This window comes from Coenobita brevimanus, chromosome 56, assembly GCF_032717465.1.
Source record: "Coenobita brevimanus isolate Jiangsu-jjx chromosome 56, ASM3271746v2, whole genome shotgun sequence".
NCBI classification, from domain to species: domain Eukaryota; kingdom Metazoa; phylum Arthropoda; class Malacostraca; order Decapoda; family Coenobitidae; genus Coenobita; species Coenobita brevimanus.
The window spans coordinates 40,345,653-40,363,152 of NC_137009.1; the positions used below are offsets into that span (position 1 = coordinate 40,345,653).

General features: G+C 43.7%; 1 protein-coding gene across 1 annotated transcript in view; it reads left to right on the forward strand.

Moving 5' to 3' along the window:
• The first annotated feature begins 2,974 nt into the window (after window positions 1-2,974).
• Window positions 2,975-17,500, forward strand: part of Tis11 (Tis11 zinc finger protein) — a 20,115-nt gene continuing 5,589 nt past the window's right edge. Inside the window, exon 1 of the mRNA XM_080273975.1 lies at window positions 2,975-3,028. Coding sequence (XP_080130101.1) covers window positions 2,978-3,028 — 51 coding nt within the window. The 5' untranslated portion in view covers window positions 2,975-2,977. The remainder of the gene's footprint in view (window positions 3,029-17,500) is intronic.

Consider the following 17,500-nt stretch of genomic DNA (forward strand, 5'->3'; position numbering starts at 1 on the left):
GAAATGGAGAAATAGAGGGAGGGATGTTGGTAGGAAATGGAGGAGAAGGCATGAGGGAGGAAGCTAACGAAGAGAGAGAGAGAGAGGGGGGGGAGGGGGGTGGGGGTGGTGGTGTGGCAGGTACGTTACATAGAGTTACATAAACATACAGACCTGTATTATCAGGCCTTATTAGCTTACTCTCTCTCTCTCTCTCTCTCTCTCTCTCTCTCCAGACGATTTTATTCCGCTGTCACAACTATTACCACCACAATCACCACCACAACCATAAATCACAACTACCTCCACGTCCACCACAGTCACAACTACCTCCACCACCACAACTACCACAGTCACAACTATTACCACCACAATCACAAATCACAACTACCTCCACCACCACCACAATCACAACTACCTCCACCACCACAGCTACCACAGTCACAGCTATTACCACCACCACCACAATCACAAATCACAACTGCCTCCACCACCACCACAAATCACAACTACCTCCACCACCATCACCACGACAATCACCACCACTACCACCACCACAACTACCACTATCTCCGCTATCAGTGTTATTGACAATGATAATTTACATAGTATTATATGAGTCCTTATCTCTCTCTCTCTCTCTCTCTCTCTCTCTCTCTCTCTTTCGTGATCAGACTTCCCCTCCCTCCCCCTTCCACCCACACTACCTCTTCCCCTCCCTCCCCCTTCCTCTCCCTCTCCCTCCCCTCTCCCCTTCCCTCCCCTCCCCCAGCACCTTGCCTTCCTTATTCTTGCTCCCCCCCTCCCTCCCTCCAGAATATTCCTACTGTTCTCGTGTTTTCCCCCCTTCCCCTCCTTCCCCTCCCCACTTTTGTCCTTCCCTCCCTCCTTCCAGACCACCTCCCCTCCTTCCCTTCCATCTCTCTCTCTCCTTCTCTCTTCTCCTTCCCTCCCTCCCATCTCCCTCTCCTTCTCTCCCTCCCATCTCCCTCTCCTTTCCCCCTCCCTCTTCCTCCCTTCCTCCCCTACTCCCTCCTTCCCACCTAGCGACCTTCCCCCTCCCTCCCTCCTCTTCACTCCCTCCCTCCCTCCTTCCTCATCACTCCCTCCCTCCCATCCTCCCTCCATCCTCCCTCCCTCCCTTAGCAACACAATAATTGCATAATCATCACGCTTAGTAAACAATCCCATTAAGTAATCATCATCATCATTATTATTATTATTATTATATTATTTTAAATTGGTGAAGTGTAATAAGGGTCTTATTATTATTATTATTATTATTATTATTATTATTGTTATTTTCCTCCTCCTCCTCCTCCTCCTCCTCCTTCTTCCTCTCTCTAGGTAGTAATGAGAATTATTATTATTATTATTATTGTGGTAGTACAGTAGTAGTAGTAGTAGCAGCAGTAGCAGCAGTAGTAGTAGTAGTAGTAGTAGTAGTAGTGGTGACAGTAGTAGTAGTTCAAGGGCAGGTCACCAGCCAAGCCTTAGTGGCATTACAGTAAGGAAAACACCTGCAGTCCCATGTATGTCTCAAGGCCGTCTCTCCCACTGGGGCGCTCACACCACTACACCACCAGGCTCCCATGATAGTAGTAGTAGTAGTAGTAGTAGTAATAATAATAGTAATAATAATAATAATAATACAGTAGTAGTAATAATAATAATAATAATAATAACTAGTAATAGTTGTAGTAATAGTAGGCCTTTGGTGGTATTATTATTATTATTATTATTATTATTATTATTATTATTTATTAACCTTGCACATAACCTTTGTTCATGTTTTTTGTATTAAGGAAGCCTCCCATTATTATTATTATTATTATTATTATTATTATTATTATTATTCAGTCAGGCAGTCTTTAATTTACTCACAGTTCAAACACCCAAGGGAATATGTTACGTGTTTATTCAGTCAATTATTTTTTTTTTCAAGTTTTCTATCCCTCCAGCCTTCCGTATCAGTATCGCGGAAGCTGGCGAGGTTGAGGGAGGGGGGGGGAGCTGTACCCACTCGTGTAGCGGCTGTAGTCTGCTTTGTACCTTTTTGTAACGAGTTGGGTTAAGTTTTTTTGAAGGACTTGATATTTGCGCGGGAAACTTGTGTGAGTGGGAGGAGGTGTGTTTTATATATATATATTTTTTTCTAATGGGGTGGAGTGTATTGGGATGTGTTTGGAATATATTGGGGTATATTTGGTGGGTTTGGGGATATGGTTTTATGGCTATCACGTTTGCGCGGGAAAGTTTGACGAGAGCTGAGTTGCAGTTTGACATACTGGGAGAACATTTGGGGAGTTTGGGTATGGTTGGGTGTATGTTTAGTGTATTTGAATGTGTGGTAGTGTTTATCCTAGCTATTAGGACTAGTGGCACTACCACACAAGGTTGGAATACTGTTTGTAGTGGTGGTTGTCGTGTGGTAGGGCGTGTTGGGTGGAGACAGGTTGGCAGCCATGATGCGACGTGACGTCAGCAGTTGAACCAGCCAATCAAGGATACCCAAGGGCGTGGTGCTGACGTCACAGTAGGTCACAGCCAATCAGGAGCCCATCCTGGTGACGTCATGCACCCAGAGCAGCCAATGGGAGGCCTGGGTGGGCGTGGCCCGGGTTTGTTTATATGAGGGAGCCAGCCCTGGAGAGCATTGTGGTGGGGCCTGCAAGGAGAGCAGTCGGTCCGCTCCAGTTCTTTAAAATAATCCTTGTGACTTGTTCAAAATCTCCACTGACAGACGGAAAATAAATCCTATAGTGCGAGATAATGTTAGATTCTGAGTTTTACAAGGTACGTCTGTGAGAGAGAGGAAAATAACGATTCAGATTTACGGAAAACCTTTGGCGCAAATTCAAACACTCCCTGCATGTGATCTTATATGTATTCCACTACTGCCAAGTGAAGTGTGCTGTTATTTTTACTACGTGTGTGTGTTTTTAATTGTTTTGACTACTGCTTCTACTACTACTACCACTACCCCTCAAAAGCCAAGATGTCTCCCGGAATTGCACAAGACACAAGCCTCCTAGACCTGCACACAGACGTAAGGGCAAAACGAAAATTATTCAGGACGTTGCTAATACTCTTCCTTATCCTGTTTTCCTGATCGTCTTCCTTCTCTGTATATTCTCATTCTGTGTATGTCCTCGTTTTGAAATACTCTTCCTTTCCCTGTTTTCATCGTTAATTCCTTCACTCCTAGTGCGTTCCTTTATCTTCAAAATTACTGTTAGCTTTCTTCCGAGTCTTTATTATATTCTTGCTTTCTGTTCTTTAGCGTCAGTTATTATTCTTTATTTCATTATTCTTTGCTTGTTTTCCTTGTATATATATTTGTCAGTCTTCCTGATAAATAGTCATCTCTTTGAACATTGTCTTCTCTGTGTTTTAACTCCTGTTTAGTTTGCTACTAAATCTAAACCTCTGTTAATCCTCTTTCCCTCTTTATTAATGTCTTCCTAATCTGTTAATTCTTGACTTTCTATAACTTCTAATTGGACTACCTGCATTTATATATTCTATTTACACATTCCTTCAAAGCTAACTTCTAACTTGACATCCTGTACATGGACGTCTTCCTGTATTGACTCCTTCCTGTATCGACAGCCTACACTGACTTCCTGACTCCATCCTATATTCTAGCCACACATTCCTTCAAAGCTTCGTGATTATTATTCCTTTAAGTAACAGTAACAAACCCTCCTTATATCTTTAATCCTGACCTGGTAGGAGCGTAGGGCCCGGCGACAGGCTACTTATTCCATGTATAAGACGAAAGGGTAGGGTAAGGCAATGTAGGGTAGGGTAAGATAAGGAGAAGTCGGATAGGGTGAAATGCGTGGGCCTTAAGTATGGGGTAGATAGTCTCCTTGGTTACTAGTCAACTCAGCCCTCCAGAGTGACTACACCTGGCCATCGTCTGAGCTGGAAGGAATTATGGATGTTGGTTAGATGAAAAGATCTACTACTACTACTACTGTTTTATTATTATTATTATTATTACTGATTATTATTATCGTACTGAAGGGGTAATACTTGGATAACACCGTAATTTCCCTATTTAAGTTCTTCCTAAGTCAGTCTTACGCAGCCTTCATTTTAAGTTCTCCCGTAAACCAGTCTCGTATCTTAGTATTGCCTTAAGTTCTTCCCAAGTCTGTAGCCTCTGTATTCCCGATTTTGCCTTCCGTATTCTCTCTCTCTCTCTCTCTCTCTCTCTCTCTCTCTTGGGTAAAGGTCTTGCTGTGTATCATATGTATTCTGGATTTTTCTTAAGTTCTTTCGTCATGGAGTTTGAAGATCTTTCCTGTATCCTTCACCTGTGTTATGTTCCATCGATTTTAAGTCTTTTTAAGTTGCAGCCTCATTGCATTGGTTTCCCTAAGTTCATTTTCATTAAGTTACGCCTAAGATGCTGGCCAGGTTGTTCCCTTAAGTTGATTTGCATTGAAGTTCCTGATTATTTACTTAAGTTGATTTTTTATACTCGAGTTATTCCTAAGATTGACCAGTTGTTTGCGTCATTAAGTTGATTTTTATTGCCTCAAGTTCTTGATTGTTTACTTAAGTTGATTTTTATGGTTTTAAGTTATTCCTAAAGTGTTGATTGATTTGGTTATTTGCTTAAGCTCCTATTCTTGTATTAAGTTCTTCTTGATTGTTTACGTAAGTTGATTATTTATGGTTTTAAGTTATTCCTAAGGTGTTGATTGATTTGATTATTTGCTTAAGTTTCTTAAGTTCTTCCTGCTTGTTTACCTTACTTAAGTTGATTTTATAGTGTCTTTAAGTTACCCCTAAGATGCTAGTTAAGTTTAGGGTTTAAGTTCCTTTTTTTGAGTTATTTCTAAGTTGCAGGTTGATCTTACTGTTTACTTAAGTTGATTTGAGTGTCTTACTTACCTAAGGTCCTGGTTAATTTGATTGTTTAAGTAAGTTCACCTTTTTATCTCAAGTTCTTCGCGAGGATGAGGTGGAGGGTTGGAGTGAAGTATATGAGAGAGGGTGTGTGTGAATTGAGAGCAGGGCAGGGAAATGGCAGGGGACAGGGTTAACGTGGGGGCGATTTGTTTGTGGCCACCCCGTAATGGGTTAAGGCGTCTGGCAATAGATTCTTCTCAAGTTTGTCCCTCAGTCGATCTACTGTTTATTTAAGTGCTTTCTCGTAACTTAATCCTGTGTTAAGTAATTTAGTGAAGTTTTATCTTGATTGGTGGTTTCCTGTCGTAACGAGTCATTTGGATATTACTATTATTATTATTACTATTACTACTACTACTACTGCTACTACTACCATCATTATCATTATTATTACTACTACTACTACTGCTACTACTACCATCATTATCATTATTATTATTATTATTATTATTATTACTACTACTACTACTACTACTACTACTACTGTCATTATCATTATTATTATTATTATTATTATTATTACCAAAGAGGAAGATTTTCAGCTTGGAAGAGACGAAGTGGAGGGGTTGTGGAGGGGTGATTTGAAGTGGAGGGGTGATTGGAAGTGTAGGGGTGATTTAAAGTGGAGGGGTGATTTGAAGTGGAGGGGTGATGTGAAGTGGAGGGGTGATTTGAAGTGGAGGAGTGATATGAAGTGGAGGGGTGATTTGAAGTGGAGGGGTGATGTGAAGTGGAGGGGTGATTTGAAGTGGAGGGGTGATGTGAAGTGGAGGGGTGATGTGAAGTGGAGGGGTGATGTGAAGTGGAGGAGTGATTTAAAGTGGAGGGGTGATTTAAAGTGGAGGGGTGATGTGAAGTGGAGGGGTGATCTGAAGTGGTGGAGGGGTGAAAATTGAATAAAAAAAACAATGAAGGTTGCTGAAAAGTGTAGGAGGGGGGGGATGAAGGTTCCTGAAAAAAAGAAAGAAAAAATGAAGGTTGCTGAAGAATGAAATAAATATTCATGAAATAGTGTGTATGTGTGTGTGTGTGTGTGTGTGTGTGTGTGTGTGTGAGAGAGAGAGAGAGAAGGGGGGGGGGCTGAGAGAGAAATGCGTGATTTAAGGTCTTCCTGCTCTGTGTCAATACCCAAACATCTGTTCACTTTTGATTTAGGCCAGTTCATATCCTTTCATAAGTTGCTCTTTTTCCTGTGCCTGAAATTTGACTCTCTCTCTCTCTCTCTCTCTCTCTCTCCTTCGTAGTTCCTCTTCCTGCTCCCAGTATGTCGTAAGCTAATCTAGTGTTTATTTAATTATATTTCAAAGTCGTTACTGATTTATTGACCTAATTAAGTTCAAATTCCCTCCAATAATTACAGTAATATTTTTGTAACTTATTTAGAAGACTTTTCCTCCTCATTTGCACTTCTTGCTGCCGGTATAGAACTTTCAGACTTATTGTTGTGGTTCTTAGTGTTATTTCAGGCTTTTTTATGCATGTTTTCAGACTTCAGGCGTACCATAGGCTTATACTTCAGACTTCAGGCGTACCATAGGCTTATACTTCAGACTTCAGGCGTACCATAGGCTTATACTTCAGACTTCAGGCGTACCATAGGCTTATACTTCAGACTTCAGGCGTACCATAGGCTTATACTTCAGACTTCAGGCGTACCATAGGCTTATACTTCAGACTTCAGGCGTACCATAGGCTCATACTTCAGACTTCAGGCGTACCATAGGCTTATACTTCAGACTTCAGGCGTACCATAGGCTCATACTTCAGACTTCAGGCGTACCATAGGCTTATACTTCAGACTTCAGGCGTACCATAGGCTTATACTTCAGACTTCAGGCGTACCATAGGCTTATACTTCAGACTTCAGACGTACCATAGGCTTATATTTCAGACCAGGCGTACCATAGGCTTGTACTTCAGACTTCAGGCGTACCGTAGGCTTATACTTTAGACTTCAGGCGTACCATAGGCTTATATTTCAGACTTCAGGCGTACCATAGGCTTGTACTTCAGACTTCAGGCGTACCATAGGCTTATATTTCAGACCTGAGAATTACTAGGCTTTTTATATTGATTTTCAGACTTCAGACGCTTATTCTTAGACATTCAGACTTATTTCAGATATTTTCACGTATTTCCAGACACATTTTAAGACTTTTTTAACTTAGCTCTGAAGGATCTCGTAAAAGGGTTAATAAGGCATCAGATGACTTTCAGACTTCAGACTTACTTAGAGATTCAGACATTTCAGGCTTTTTCAGCATTTCGCCCTTATTTTTAGACTTAGCTGTGGAAAGAGTCGTAGTGAAGGGGTTGATAAAACGATTTCATGTAGCGATTTGGTTAGGTTAGGTCTCTCTCTCTCTCTCTCTCTCTCTCTCTCTCTCTCTCTCTCTCTCACACACACATACACACACACACACACTCACACGATTTCATGTAGCGATTTTATTTACTTAGATTGGTTAGGTTTCTCTCTCTCTCTCTCTCTCTCTCTCTCTCTCTCTCTCTCTCACACACACACACACACACACACACACACACACACACACACACACACACACACACACTGAACTAACCTTTTCCTACTTCTTGGTGTGGTCAGGCCTTCGTGTGCGTTTGTATCTGTCTGCTTTTATCTGTGTGTGTGTGTGTGTGTGTGTGTGTGTGTGTGTGTGTGTGTGCTAATAGTCTTCCGTCATGTCTGTATCTGTGTCTGTATGCTGTTATTTATCTTTGTGTCTGTTAATCCATCTTGTCTACCGTCTGAAATCAACTCTGTATTTTTGTAACGCCTTTGTACTCAACCCATCCTCTTATCATTATCTATCTACCTTTGTATCTATCACATCCCCTTCGTCGTCCCTCCTTCTCTCCCTCCCTCCCTCCACTTCTCTCCCTCCCTCCCTCTGTCCCTCCACTTCTCTCCCTCCCTCCACTTCTCCCTCTCTCCTTCCACTTCTTTCCTTGCCTCCCTCCACTTCTCTCCCTCCCTCCCTCTGTCCCTCCACTTCTCTCCCTCCCTCCCTCTGTCCCTCCACTTCTCTCCCTCCCTCCCTCTGTCCCTCCACTTCTCTCCCTCCCTCCCTCTGTCCCTCCACTTCTCTCCCTCCCTCCCTCTGTCCCTCCACTTCTCTCCCTCCCTCCCTCTGTACCTCCCCTTGTTTATCTATCTATATCTTTGTATCTATCTACCTACTATTGTACATATCTATCTGGTGTATGTCTGTGTAAGCCAGTCGCAGTTTACATATCTTTATCTATCCTTATATCTATCATGGCTGTATGTCTCCCTGTCTGTGTGTATGTAGGCTATCATTCTCTCTCTCTCTCTCTCTCTCTCTCTCTCTCTCTCTCTCTCTCTCCCTCCTTTGTATTCTATATCCTTAGCTGTGTATCCTATGTGTATGTATTTGCTTTAACATCCGCGGTACTCTCCATGCGTTTGTTTACCTTCCCCTACCATACCGTATCTTCCCTATTCTTTCCTTCTCTCTCTCTCTCTCTCTCTCCTCTGTATATTCTGTATCTTCAGCTGTGTATCCTATGTGTATGTATTTGCTTTAACATCCGCGGTATTTGCTTTAACATCCGCGGTACACTCCATGCGTGTGTTTACCTTCCCCTACCATACCGTATCTTCCCTATTCCGTCCTCTGAATATTGTTAACTGGCTTCTCTCTACATCTATTTTTATATCTATCCACCCGTCTGTATATCTATCAATTCCACGTCTGTCTATCTATCTATGTCTATCTATCCGTCATTACTGATTGATGTATAGTATGGGTATATATTTTGCATCTATATCTTTCTTTATATCTATCCATCTATATATCTATCTTCTATGTGTTTATTTCGTCATGTGTGTACAGTGTTCTCTCTCTCACACACACACACACACACACACACACACACACACACACACACACACACCTGTTCATATACCTACCTGTGAGTTATTTTTATTATTTGCCCTGTTCATTTTTTAACATCTTACTGCTGTTTGCCCCCTACCGAAATTTATCTATCTAACAATCTATCTATCTGTCTATCTCTTGCTCGCTTCTGTGTCTGTCTGTGTATCATCTTTATCTATCTATCTATCTATTGCCAGACGCCTCAATCCCGTTTGGGGTGGCCACAAACAAATCGCCTCCAAGTCTTATTTCTGTTATATATTCTTAATTCAGGCTCTTTAGTCTGTTGGTCCTATCTATCTATCCCTTCTTGCATCTATCCATATCTATTTCAAGCTTCTGTCTACTCAGGCTTCTGTATGATATCCCTCCCTCTTCCCTCCCTGTCTTCCTCCTCCCTCCCTCCCAGCCACTTTCTCTCAATTTCACTTTCGCTTCGGTCGCCCATCTCGGCTCCAGGTAGGCTTCTCTCCTCTCTCTCTCTCTCTCTCTCTCTCTCTCTCTCTCTCTCTCTCTCTCTCTCAGCTTCCGTATTTCCTGTAGTGAACCATTTCATTCTCTTGACTTCCTTGTTTTCGCTGTGACTTCCTCGTTTCTCTCTCTCTCTCTCTCTCTCTCTCTCTCTCTCTCTCTCTCTCTCTCTCTCTCTCATTTCAGGCTCTTGTGTACGTCATTGTAGGTGTGTGTGTACTGTATGTAAGTCTAGGATTGTGTGTACATGGGTTATATGGATCATGTGTACCGTACCTTCGCGTGTACGTTTTTAGCATCTTGTAGCAGTGTATGTAGTATGTACGTTTTTTTGCATCGTGTACGTAATTACATGTACACACCTGATATGGTTATTTTATGTAGGTGTTTGGAGTGTGCTTGTGTGTGTGTGTATATTTGCAGGTTCTAGTCCTATGTGCGTTTTTGTATGCGTGTGTGTACGGTGTTGTATGCGTGTATGTACGTTCTTTTAATCTGTGTGTACGTGTAGGAGGATGTGTGCAACTTAGAGACAGGGCTGAGAGAAGTGTGGACGAGAGAGAGAGAGAGAGAGAGAGAGAGAGAGAGAGAGAGAATGAACTAGATTGACAGGAAGAGGAAGAAATGTCTGGAGAGAGAGAGAGAGAGAGAGAGAGAGAAACTGGGCTGAGAGGAAGAGGAAGGGATGTTGAGTGAGAGTAAGCATTTTGAGAGAGAGAGAGAGAGACACACACACACACACACACACACACACACACACACACACACACACTAATTCACTCCTCTATCTCTGTTTCCAACCACAGTAACTATTTCCAACCACAGTAACTCACCACTCTAATTCCAACCACAGTAACTCACCACTCTATTTCCAACCACAGTAACTCACCACTCTATTTCCAACCACAGTAACTCACCACTCTAATTCCAACCACAGTAACTCACCACTCTATTTCCAACCACAGTAACTCACCACTATTTCCAACCACAGTAACTCACCACTCTATTTCCAACCACAGTAAATCACCACTCTATTTCCAACCACTTTACAAAAATTAACATGAGGATAGATTAATGTTAAAACTCCCCCCCATTTTGTTAATATAAACCCTACCTTCTCAAAATCCAAAATATATATGGATTTGACTGGTTAAAATTGGGTTAAAATTATGTTATATTGAGGTGACTGGCAACTTCTCCAACCTTGCCGCTGTTGCCAGAAGCCTTTAATTATTATTATTATTATTATTATTATTATTTTGCGTTTATTTCTTATTCATTTTTCTTTTTTAGTTCATGATGTTATTGTACTTCTTTCCGCTTCCTGGTTTCGTGTTGTGGAATGATGATGATGATGATGGTGATGGTGGTGGTGATGATGATGATGATGATGATGGTGGTGGTGGTGATGGTAATGATGATGATGATGGTGAGGGTGGTTGTGATGGTAATGATGATGATGGTGGTGGTGGTGGTGATGGTAATGATGATGATGATGATGGTGGTGGTTGTGATGGTGATGATGATGATGGTGGTGGTGGTGGTGATGGTAATGATGATGATGGTGGTGGTGGTGGTGATGGTAATGATGATGATGGTGGTGGTGGTGGTGATGGTAATGATGATGATGATGATGGTGGTGGTTGTGATGGTGATGATGATGATGGTGGTGGTGGTGGTGATGGTAATGATGATGATGGTGGTGGTGGTGGTGATGGTAATGATGATGGTGATGATGGTGGTGGTTGTGATGGTGATGATGATGGTGGTGGTGGTGGTGATGATGATGATTATGATTATTATTACTATTACAACAACTACTACTACTATAGATACCGTACTACTACTACTACTACTAGCAATATTATAGTATTTTTTTTTATAGTACCCGGTAGTAGTAGTAGTAGTAGTAGTAGTAATAGTAGGAACAAAGGCATCTCATTCACGTTTGTCAAATTGATCCAGAAATAATAATAATAATAATAATAATGATGATAATAATAATAATAATAATAGGCATAACAGTATTCAGTTATCCTTCCCTGCCTCCACCTCAAATATCTTCCTCTTCCGCCTTTACCCTACTGCCCCCTCTCATTCCCCCTCCCCCCCTACTGCCCCCTCCCCTTCCTATCCTCCCTCTCCCATACTCGACTTCCTTCTCCCTCACTTATGACATTATGTGCCTCGTCCCCCATCTCAAAACACACACACACACACACACACACACACACACACACACACACACACACACACACACACACACAATTACGCAACCCAAGTCTATTCTCTTATTTCCTAGTTTTACCGGCCTCTGCAAGCTCGCTCTCTCTCTCTCTCTCTCTCTCTCTCTCTCTCTCTCTCTCTCTCTCTCTCTCTCTCATAGGCTACAGACGATTTTATTCAGCTGAAGCTGTAGTTATATTCTCGTAGAGGCTCCCTAACACCTCTTCCTTAGCGATTTATTCTTGGGGTATGGCTGATGCTCCCCAACACCTCTTCCTTAGCAGTTTATTTTTTGGGTATGATGCTCCCTAACACCTCTTCCTTAGCGATTTATTCTTATTTCCTATTAATGTCTTCTTTTTGCTTTTTGCCTCTTCATATCAACATAGATTACATGAATAACACGAAGCATATACTATCGGAGCAAAATCAAAGATAAATCGGTAAGGAAAAGGTGTTAGGAAGCGTCCTTATAGAATACCGCCAAGAGTTTGAAGCGGTAGTGTGTGTGTGTGTGTGTGTGTGTGTGTGTGTGTGTGTGTGTGTGTGTGTGTGTGTGTGTGTGCAACCTTTCTACACCCACCTACACCCATCCACAGCGACCTACACCCTTCTACACCCACCTACACCCTTCTACACCCACCTACACCCATCCACAGCGACCTACACCCTTCTACACCCACCTACACCCATCCACAGCCACGTACACTCACCCACACCCACTCATACCCATCCATAGTCTCTCACGTTCCCTCATACTCACCCACACCCTACCTACACTCACCCACACCCACTTACACTCACCCACACCCACTCATACCCCTCCACACCCATCTACACCCACCCACACCCACTTAAACCCATCCACAGCCACGTACGCTCCCTCATACTCGCCCACACCCCACCTACAACTCATCCACAGCCACCCACGCCCCACCTACACCCATCCACAACCACCCACACCCACCTACACCCACCCACACGCATCCGCACCACCACACGCAGGCTTCCCCAATCTAGGTACCGATACACAAGCCAACCAAAGGACTGGACAAAGTAATTCATTTTTTAGGCCAAACTACTGAGAATTTCTTGTAGCGGTAGTTTGACGGTACTTTAACCTTGTCTACTGCTGTTTCGTCAGCTGGAGTGAGTGAGAGACTGACTGGGAGAGGATGTTTGTTATCTATAAGCTCCTGTAGTCTGTAACCGTGTGTGTGTGTATGGAGAGGGAGAGACTGACTGGGAGAGGATGTGTTTGTTTTGTATATGCTTGAGTGTATTCTGTAACCTGTGTGTGCGTTGTGTGTGTGTGTGTGTATGATGATTGTGTAGGTGTGTTGTGATCGTATAGTGAGTGTGTGCAGGTGTATAGTGACTGTGTGTGTGTGTGTGTGTGTGTGTTTGCGCGCATGACGGTAAGCACACTCGCATGACAAACAGATTTTTACCATACATGTGTGTTTTAGCGCTTGTATGTGTGACCATAGATTACGGTGTGTGTGTGTGTGTGTGTGTGTGTGTGTGTGTGTGTGTGTGTGTGTGTGTGAGAGAGAGAGAGAGAGAGGCAGTGAGTCATATAGCACTTATCTCTCTTGCTTCGCCATCAATATCTTTTATCCCAATTATATTATCATTGTGTCGTAATCTGGGTTAGCCTGGGTATTATTATTATTATTATTATTATTATTATTATTATTTATTACTATTATTACTACTACTACTGCTGCTACTACTACTACTACTACTATTACTACAATTTATAGTGAAATTAACACTGAGAAAGAGAGAGAGAGAGAGAGAGAGAGAGAGAGAGAGAGAGAGAGAGAGAGAGAGAGGTGATAGAGTGACATTCTGCGTGTGTGTGCATCCTTGTTCATGTGCGTGTGTGTGTGTCCTTGCGTGTGTACGGAATCATGTATGCGTGTGAGGGCATTAAGTGTGTGTGTGTGTGTACCGATACGTTTTAATATGTAGGTCTATGGGAGTGTAAGTATAGTATATGTATGTATGTATGTGTGCGTTTTAACACTCATGCTTCTGTGACGCCTAACGTACATACACTGATGACTTACGTACGTATTTATGGATGTGTACGTTTGTGTATGTATGTATGAGGCTGTGTATGTATAGAGCGTATGTGTAAAGGAGTGTGTGTATTTGTGTGTGTGTGTGTGCGTGTGTGTAAGAGAGAAAGTTTGAGTATCAACGGGAAGAGGAAGTGTTGAAAGAGAGAGAGAGAGAGAGGAAATACAGGAATAGAGCTATCTTTAATATCCTTCCAGCATCTCTATCTCTACGACCCAGCCATCACTTTCACCCTCTCTCTCTCTCTCTCTCTCTCTCTCTCCGTCGTAGGTTCGTCTTATGGATTGGTTCTTGAGGCCTCGTTTGACTTCCTCACTTTCTTACTTTCTCTAATTTGGTTTGAGAGAGAGAGAGACAATACGAGAGAGAGTGGTTTAGGTGGCTCGGAGAGAAGGATTACTGAGATTATATGGCGAGAAGGAAGGTAGAGAAAATGAGAGAGAGAGAGAGAGAGGGAGAGAGAGAGCTTTCTAACTAGGCTGACTGACTGGGTTTTTGTGTTGCTGATGCCTGGACCAGTTACTGACTCTCTCTCTCTCTCTCTCTCTCTCTCTCTCTCTCTCTTTCTCTCAGTCATTTATTCCTTCTGTTTTCCCTCTTCCTTCTCTCCTTCCTTCCTTCCTTCTCTCCTTTTCCTTCCTTCATTCCATCCTTCTTCTATCCTTCCTTCTCTCTTTTCCTCGTTGCTTCCTTGTTTTCCTTCATTCCTTCTCTCTCCTTCCCTCTCTCTCCTTTCTTCCCTCCATTCCTTCCCTCCCTACTCTCTCTCCTTCTTTCCTTCCTTCTTCCCCTCCATAACTTTCTTCTGCTTCTCCTTGCCTTCCTTCCATCCTCCATTCTTTCTCGTCTTCCTTTCCTCCTCCTCCTCCTCCTCCTCCTCCCTGAAGGACGCCTAAGGTCATCTTGCTCCGTAGTTGTTGCATCTTCCTTCTCCATCCTCCTCTTCCTCTTCTTCTTCCTCCTCCTCCTCCTCTTCCTCTTCTTCCTCCTCCTCCTCCTCCTCTTCGTATCCTCTCTTCCTGCTTCCACTTCCTCACATCTTTTTCAGTTTCTTTACCACGTTCTCCTTCCCATCTTCCACATCTCCTCTTCCTCTTCCTCCTTCTCCTCTTCCTCCTCCTCTTCCTCTTCCTCGTATCCTCTCTTCCTGCTTCCACTCCTCATATTACCTCCGTTTTCATTTCCTTCATTACTTTCTCCTTCGCATCTGCCTTCCCTTCTCGTCTTCCCTTTTCTCCACTCTTCTTCGCTGCGTCATTCTTAGATCTTCCTTTCCTCTTCTTATTCCAACCTTTTCCTGCTTTTTTCCTCGTATTCATGCAGTCCTCCTCCTCCTCCTCCTCCTCCTCCTCCTCCTCCTCCTCTTCCTCCTCTTCCTCCTCCTCCTCCTCAATAATAATAATAATAATATGTTTGCCATTCTCGTCGTGTGGTAGTCAGACGTGGCACACTGTGTTATGTCGAGACGAGAATGTGGCAACACTGGAGAGAAAAAGAGAGAGAGAGAGAGAGAGAGAGAGAGAGAGAGAGAGGAGTGCTTCGATACCGGACACAAGCACTTAAACTGCCCCCCTCCCCCCTCATGAGAGAGAGGGGAGGGGGGGTATGGAAGAGAGGTGAGTGAGTGACTGTGATAACTTTAATCTCACCACAGTCCTTCATACCCACACACTCCTCTGCCTACTTGTGTCAGTGTACGTAGCTGTGGATGGGTGTAGGTGGGCGTGAGTGAGTGTAGGTGGCTGTGGGTGGGTGTAGGTGGGTGGGAGTGAGTGTAGGTGGCTGTGGGTGGGTGTAGGTGGGTGTGAGTGAGTGTACGTGGCTGTGGATGGGTGTAGGTGGGTGTGAGTGAGTGTAGGTGGCTGTGGATGGGTGTAGGTCAGTGGGAAAGGGTGTAGGTGGGTGTGAGTGAGTGTACGTGGCTGTGGATGGGTGTAGGTGGGTGTAGAAGGGTGTTTGTCGCTGTGGGTGGGTGTAGAAGGATGTGGTGGGTTGGTGTAGGTGGGTGTGAGTGATTGTACATGGCTGTGGATGGGTGTAGGTGGGTGTGAGTGAGTGTAGGCGGCTGTGGATGGGTGTAGGCGGGTGTGACTGGGTGTAGAAGGATGTGGTCGGTTGTTGTAAGTGGAGGTGAATGTGGGTGGGTGTAGGCGGGTGTAGGAGAGTGTGGATGGGTGTAGGTGGGTGTAGCGGTAATCTTTGTTATCTGAACATACATTACGCAATAAATACCTTATCAGTAGTAACAGGTTTTATGTTCCTGTCTGCCTACCTACTAACATACCTACCTACCTACCTACCTACCTGCCTACTTACATACTTCCATACCAACATACCTACCTTTCACTCCTACTTACATACTGACCCCCATACCTACCTACCTACCTTGCACCCCTACCTACATACTTACCGCCATACCTACCTACCTACCTACCTTGCACTCTTACATACCTACCGCCACACCAGCATACCTACCTGTTTACTTACCTACTTACGCCTTGTTCTACCTACCCCTCTAACCACATGCTAAACACACACACACACACACACACACACACACACACACACACCACCCTTCTGGCTTAAATACGTCCTCTCCTAGTTAACTGGCTACCTACCTACCTACCCACCTACCTACTTACATACCTACCTCCTTCCATACCTACCCCATACCTCCCTGCCTTTCTCCCTCTCAGCTTGCCTGCCTACCTACCTACCTACCTACAAGCTTAGCTCCTCTCGCTCCCTGCCTAACCTGCCTACCTGCCGCCTACCTCCTCTGCCTACCTACCTACCTGTCTATTCACCTTGCCCATTGTGTCTACTCCTCCCCTCCTCATCTTCGTCCTCCTTCTCTCCCTCTCCCTCCACTTCTCTTCCTCCCTTCCTCTGTTCCTCCACTTCTCTTCCTCCCTCCCTCTCTCCCTCCATATTTTCCCTCCACCTTCTCTCTCTACCCCTCCCCTCCTCTTCTTCCTCCCTTCCTCTGCCTCTGCCCTGCCTCCCCCTTCCTACCCCTTGCCTCACCCCAAGGTTACCTCAAACACCTGTGACCCTGCCTTACACACACACACACACACACACACACACACACACACACACCTGCCTCGTCGCACGTGACAACACCTACACGTGATTGGCATTGGATGGGTGGACGGTTGGGTGGATGGATGGATGGATATGGCTTTGGAAGAGGAGTGGGTGGATGGATGGATGGTTGGATGGATGGAAAGGTGGATGGATGGAAGGGTGGATGGATGGAAGGTTGGGTGGATGGATGGATGGATGGAAGGGTGGATGGATGGATGGAAAGGTGGATGGATGGAAGGTTGGGTGGATGGATGGATGGATGGATGGATGGTTGGGTGGATGGATGGAAGGTTGGATGGATGGATGGATGGAAGGTTGGATGGGTGGATGGATGGAAGGTTGGATGGATGGAAGGTTGGATGGATGGAAAGGTGGATGGATGGATGGATGGAAGGTTGGATGGATGGATGGAAGGTTGGATGGATGGTTGAATAGATGAAGGGATGGAGTGTGGTGAGAATATATTATTATTATTATTATTATTATTATTACTGTTATTATTATTATTATTATTATTGTAGAAATTGATGGTAGATAAGTAGATAAAAAAGATCAGTAGATAGATAAAACAGCTAATGAAAGTGAGGACACTAATAGATAAATAGATAGATAGATAGAAGTGATATGAAGTGACTGATTGATTAATAAAGTGAGTGGATGGATGGAAGGACAGATGGATTGGTAGATAGATATATGAATGGATGGATAGATAGATAGGTTGACAGAATGGGTGGATGGATAGATAGATAGATCGACATAGGGGTGGATAGATAAAATAGATGTGTAGGTGTGGCTGGGTT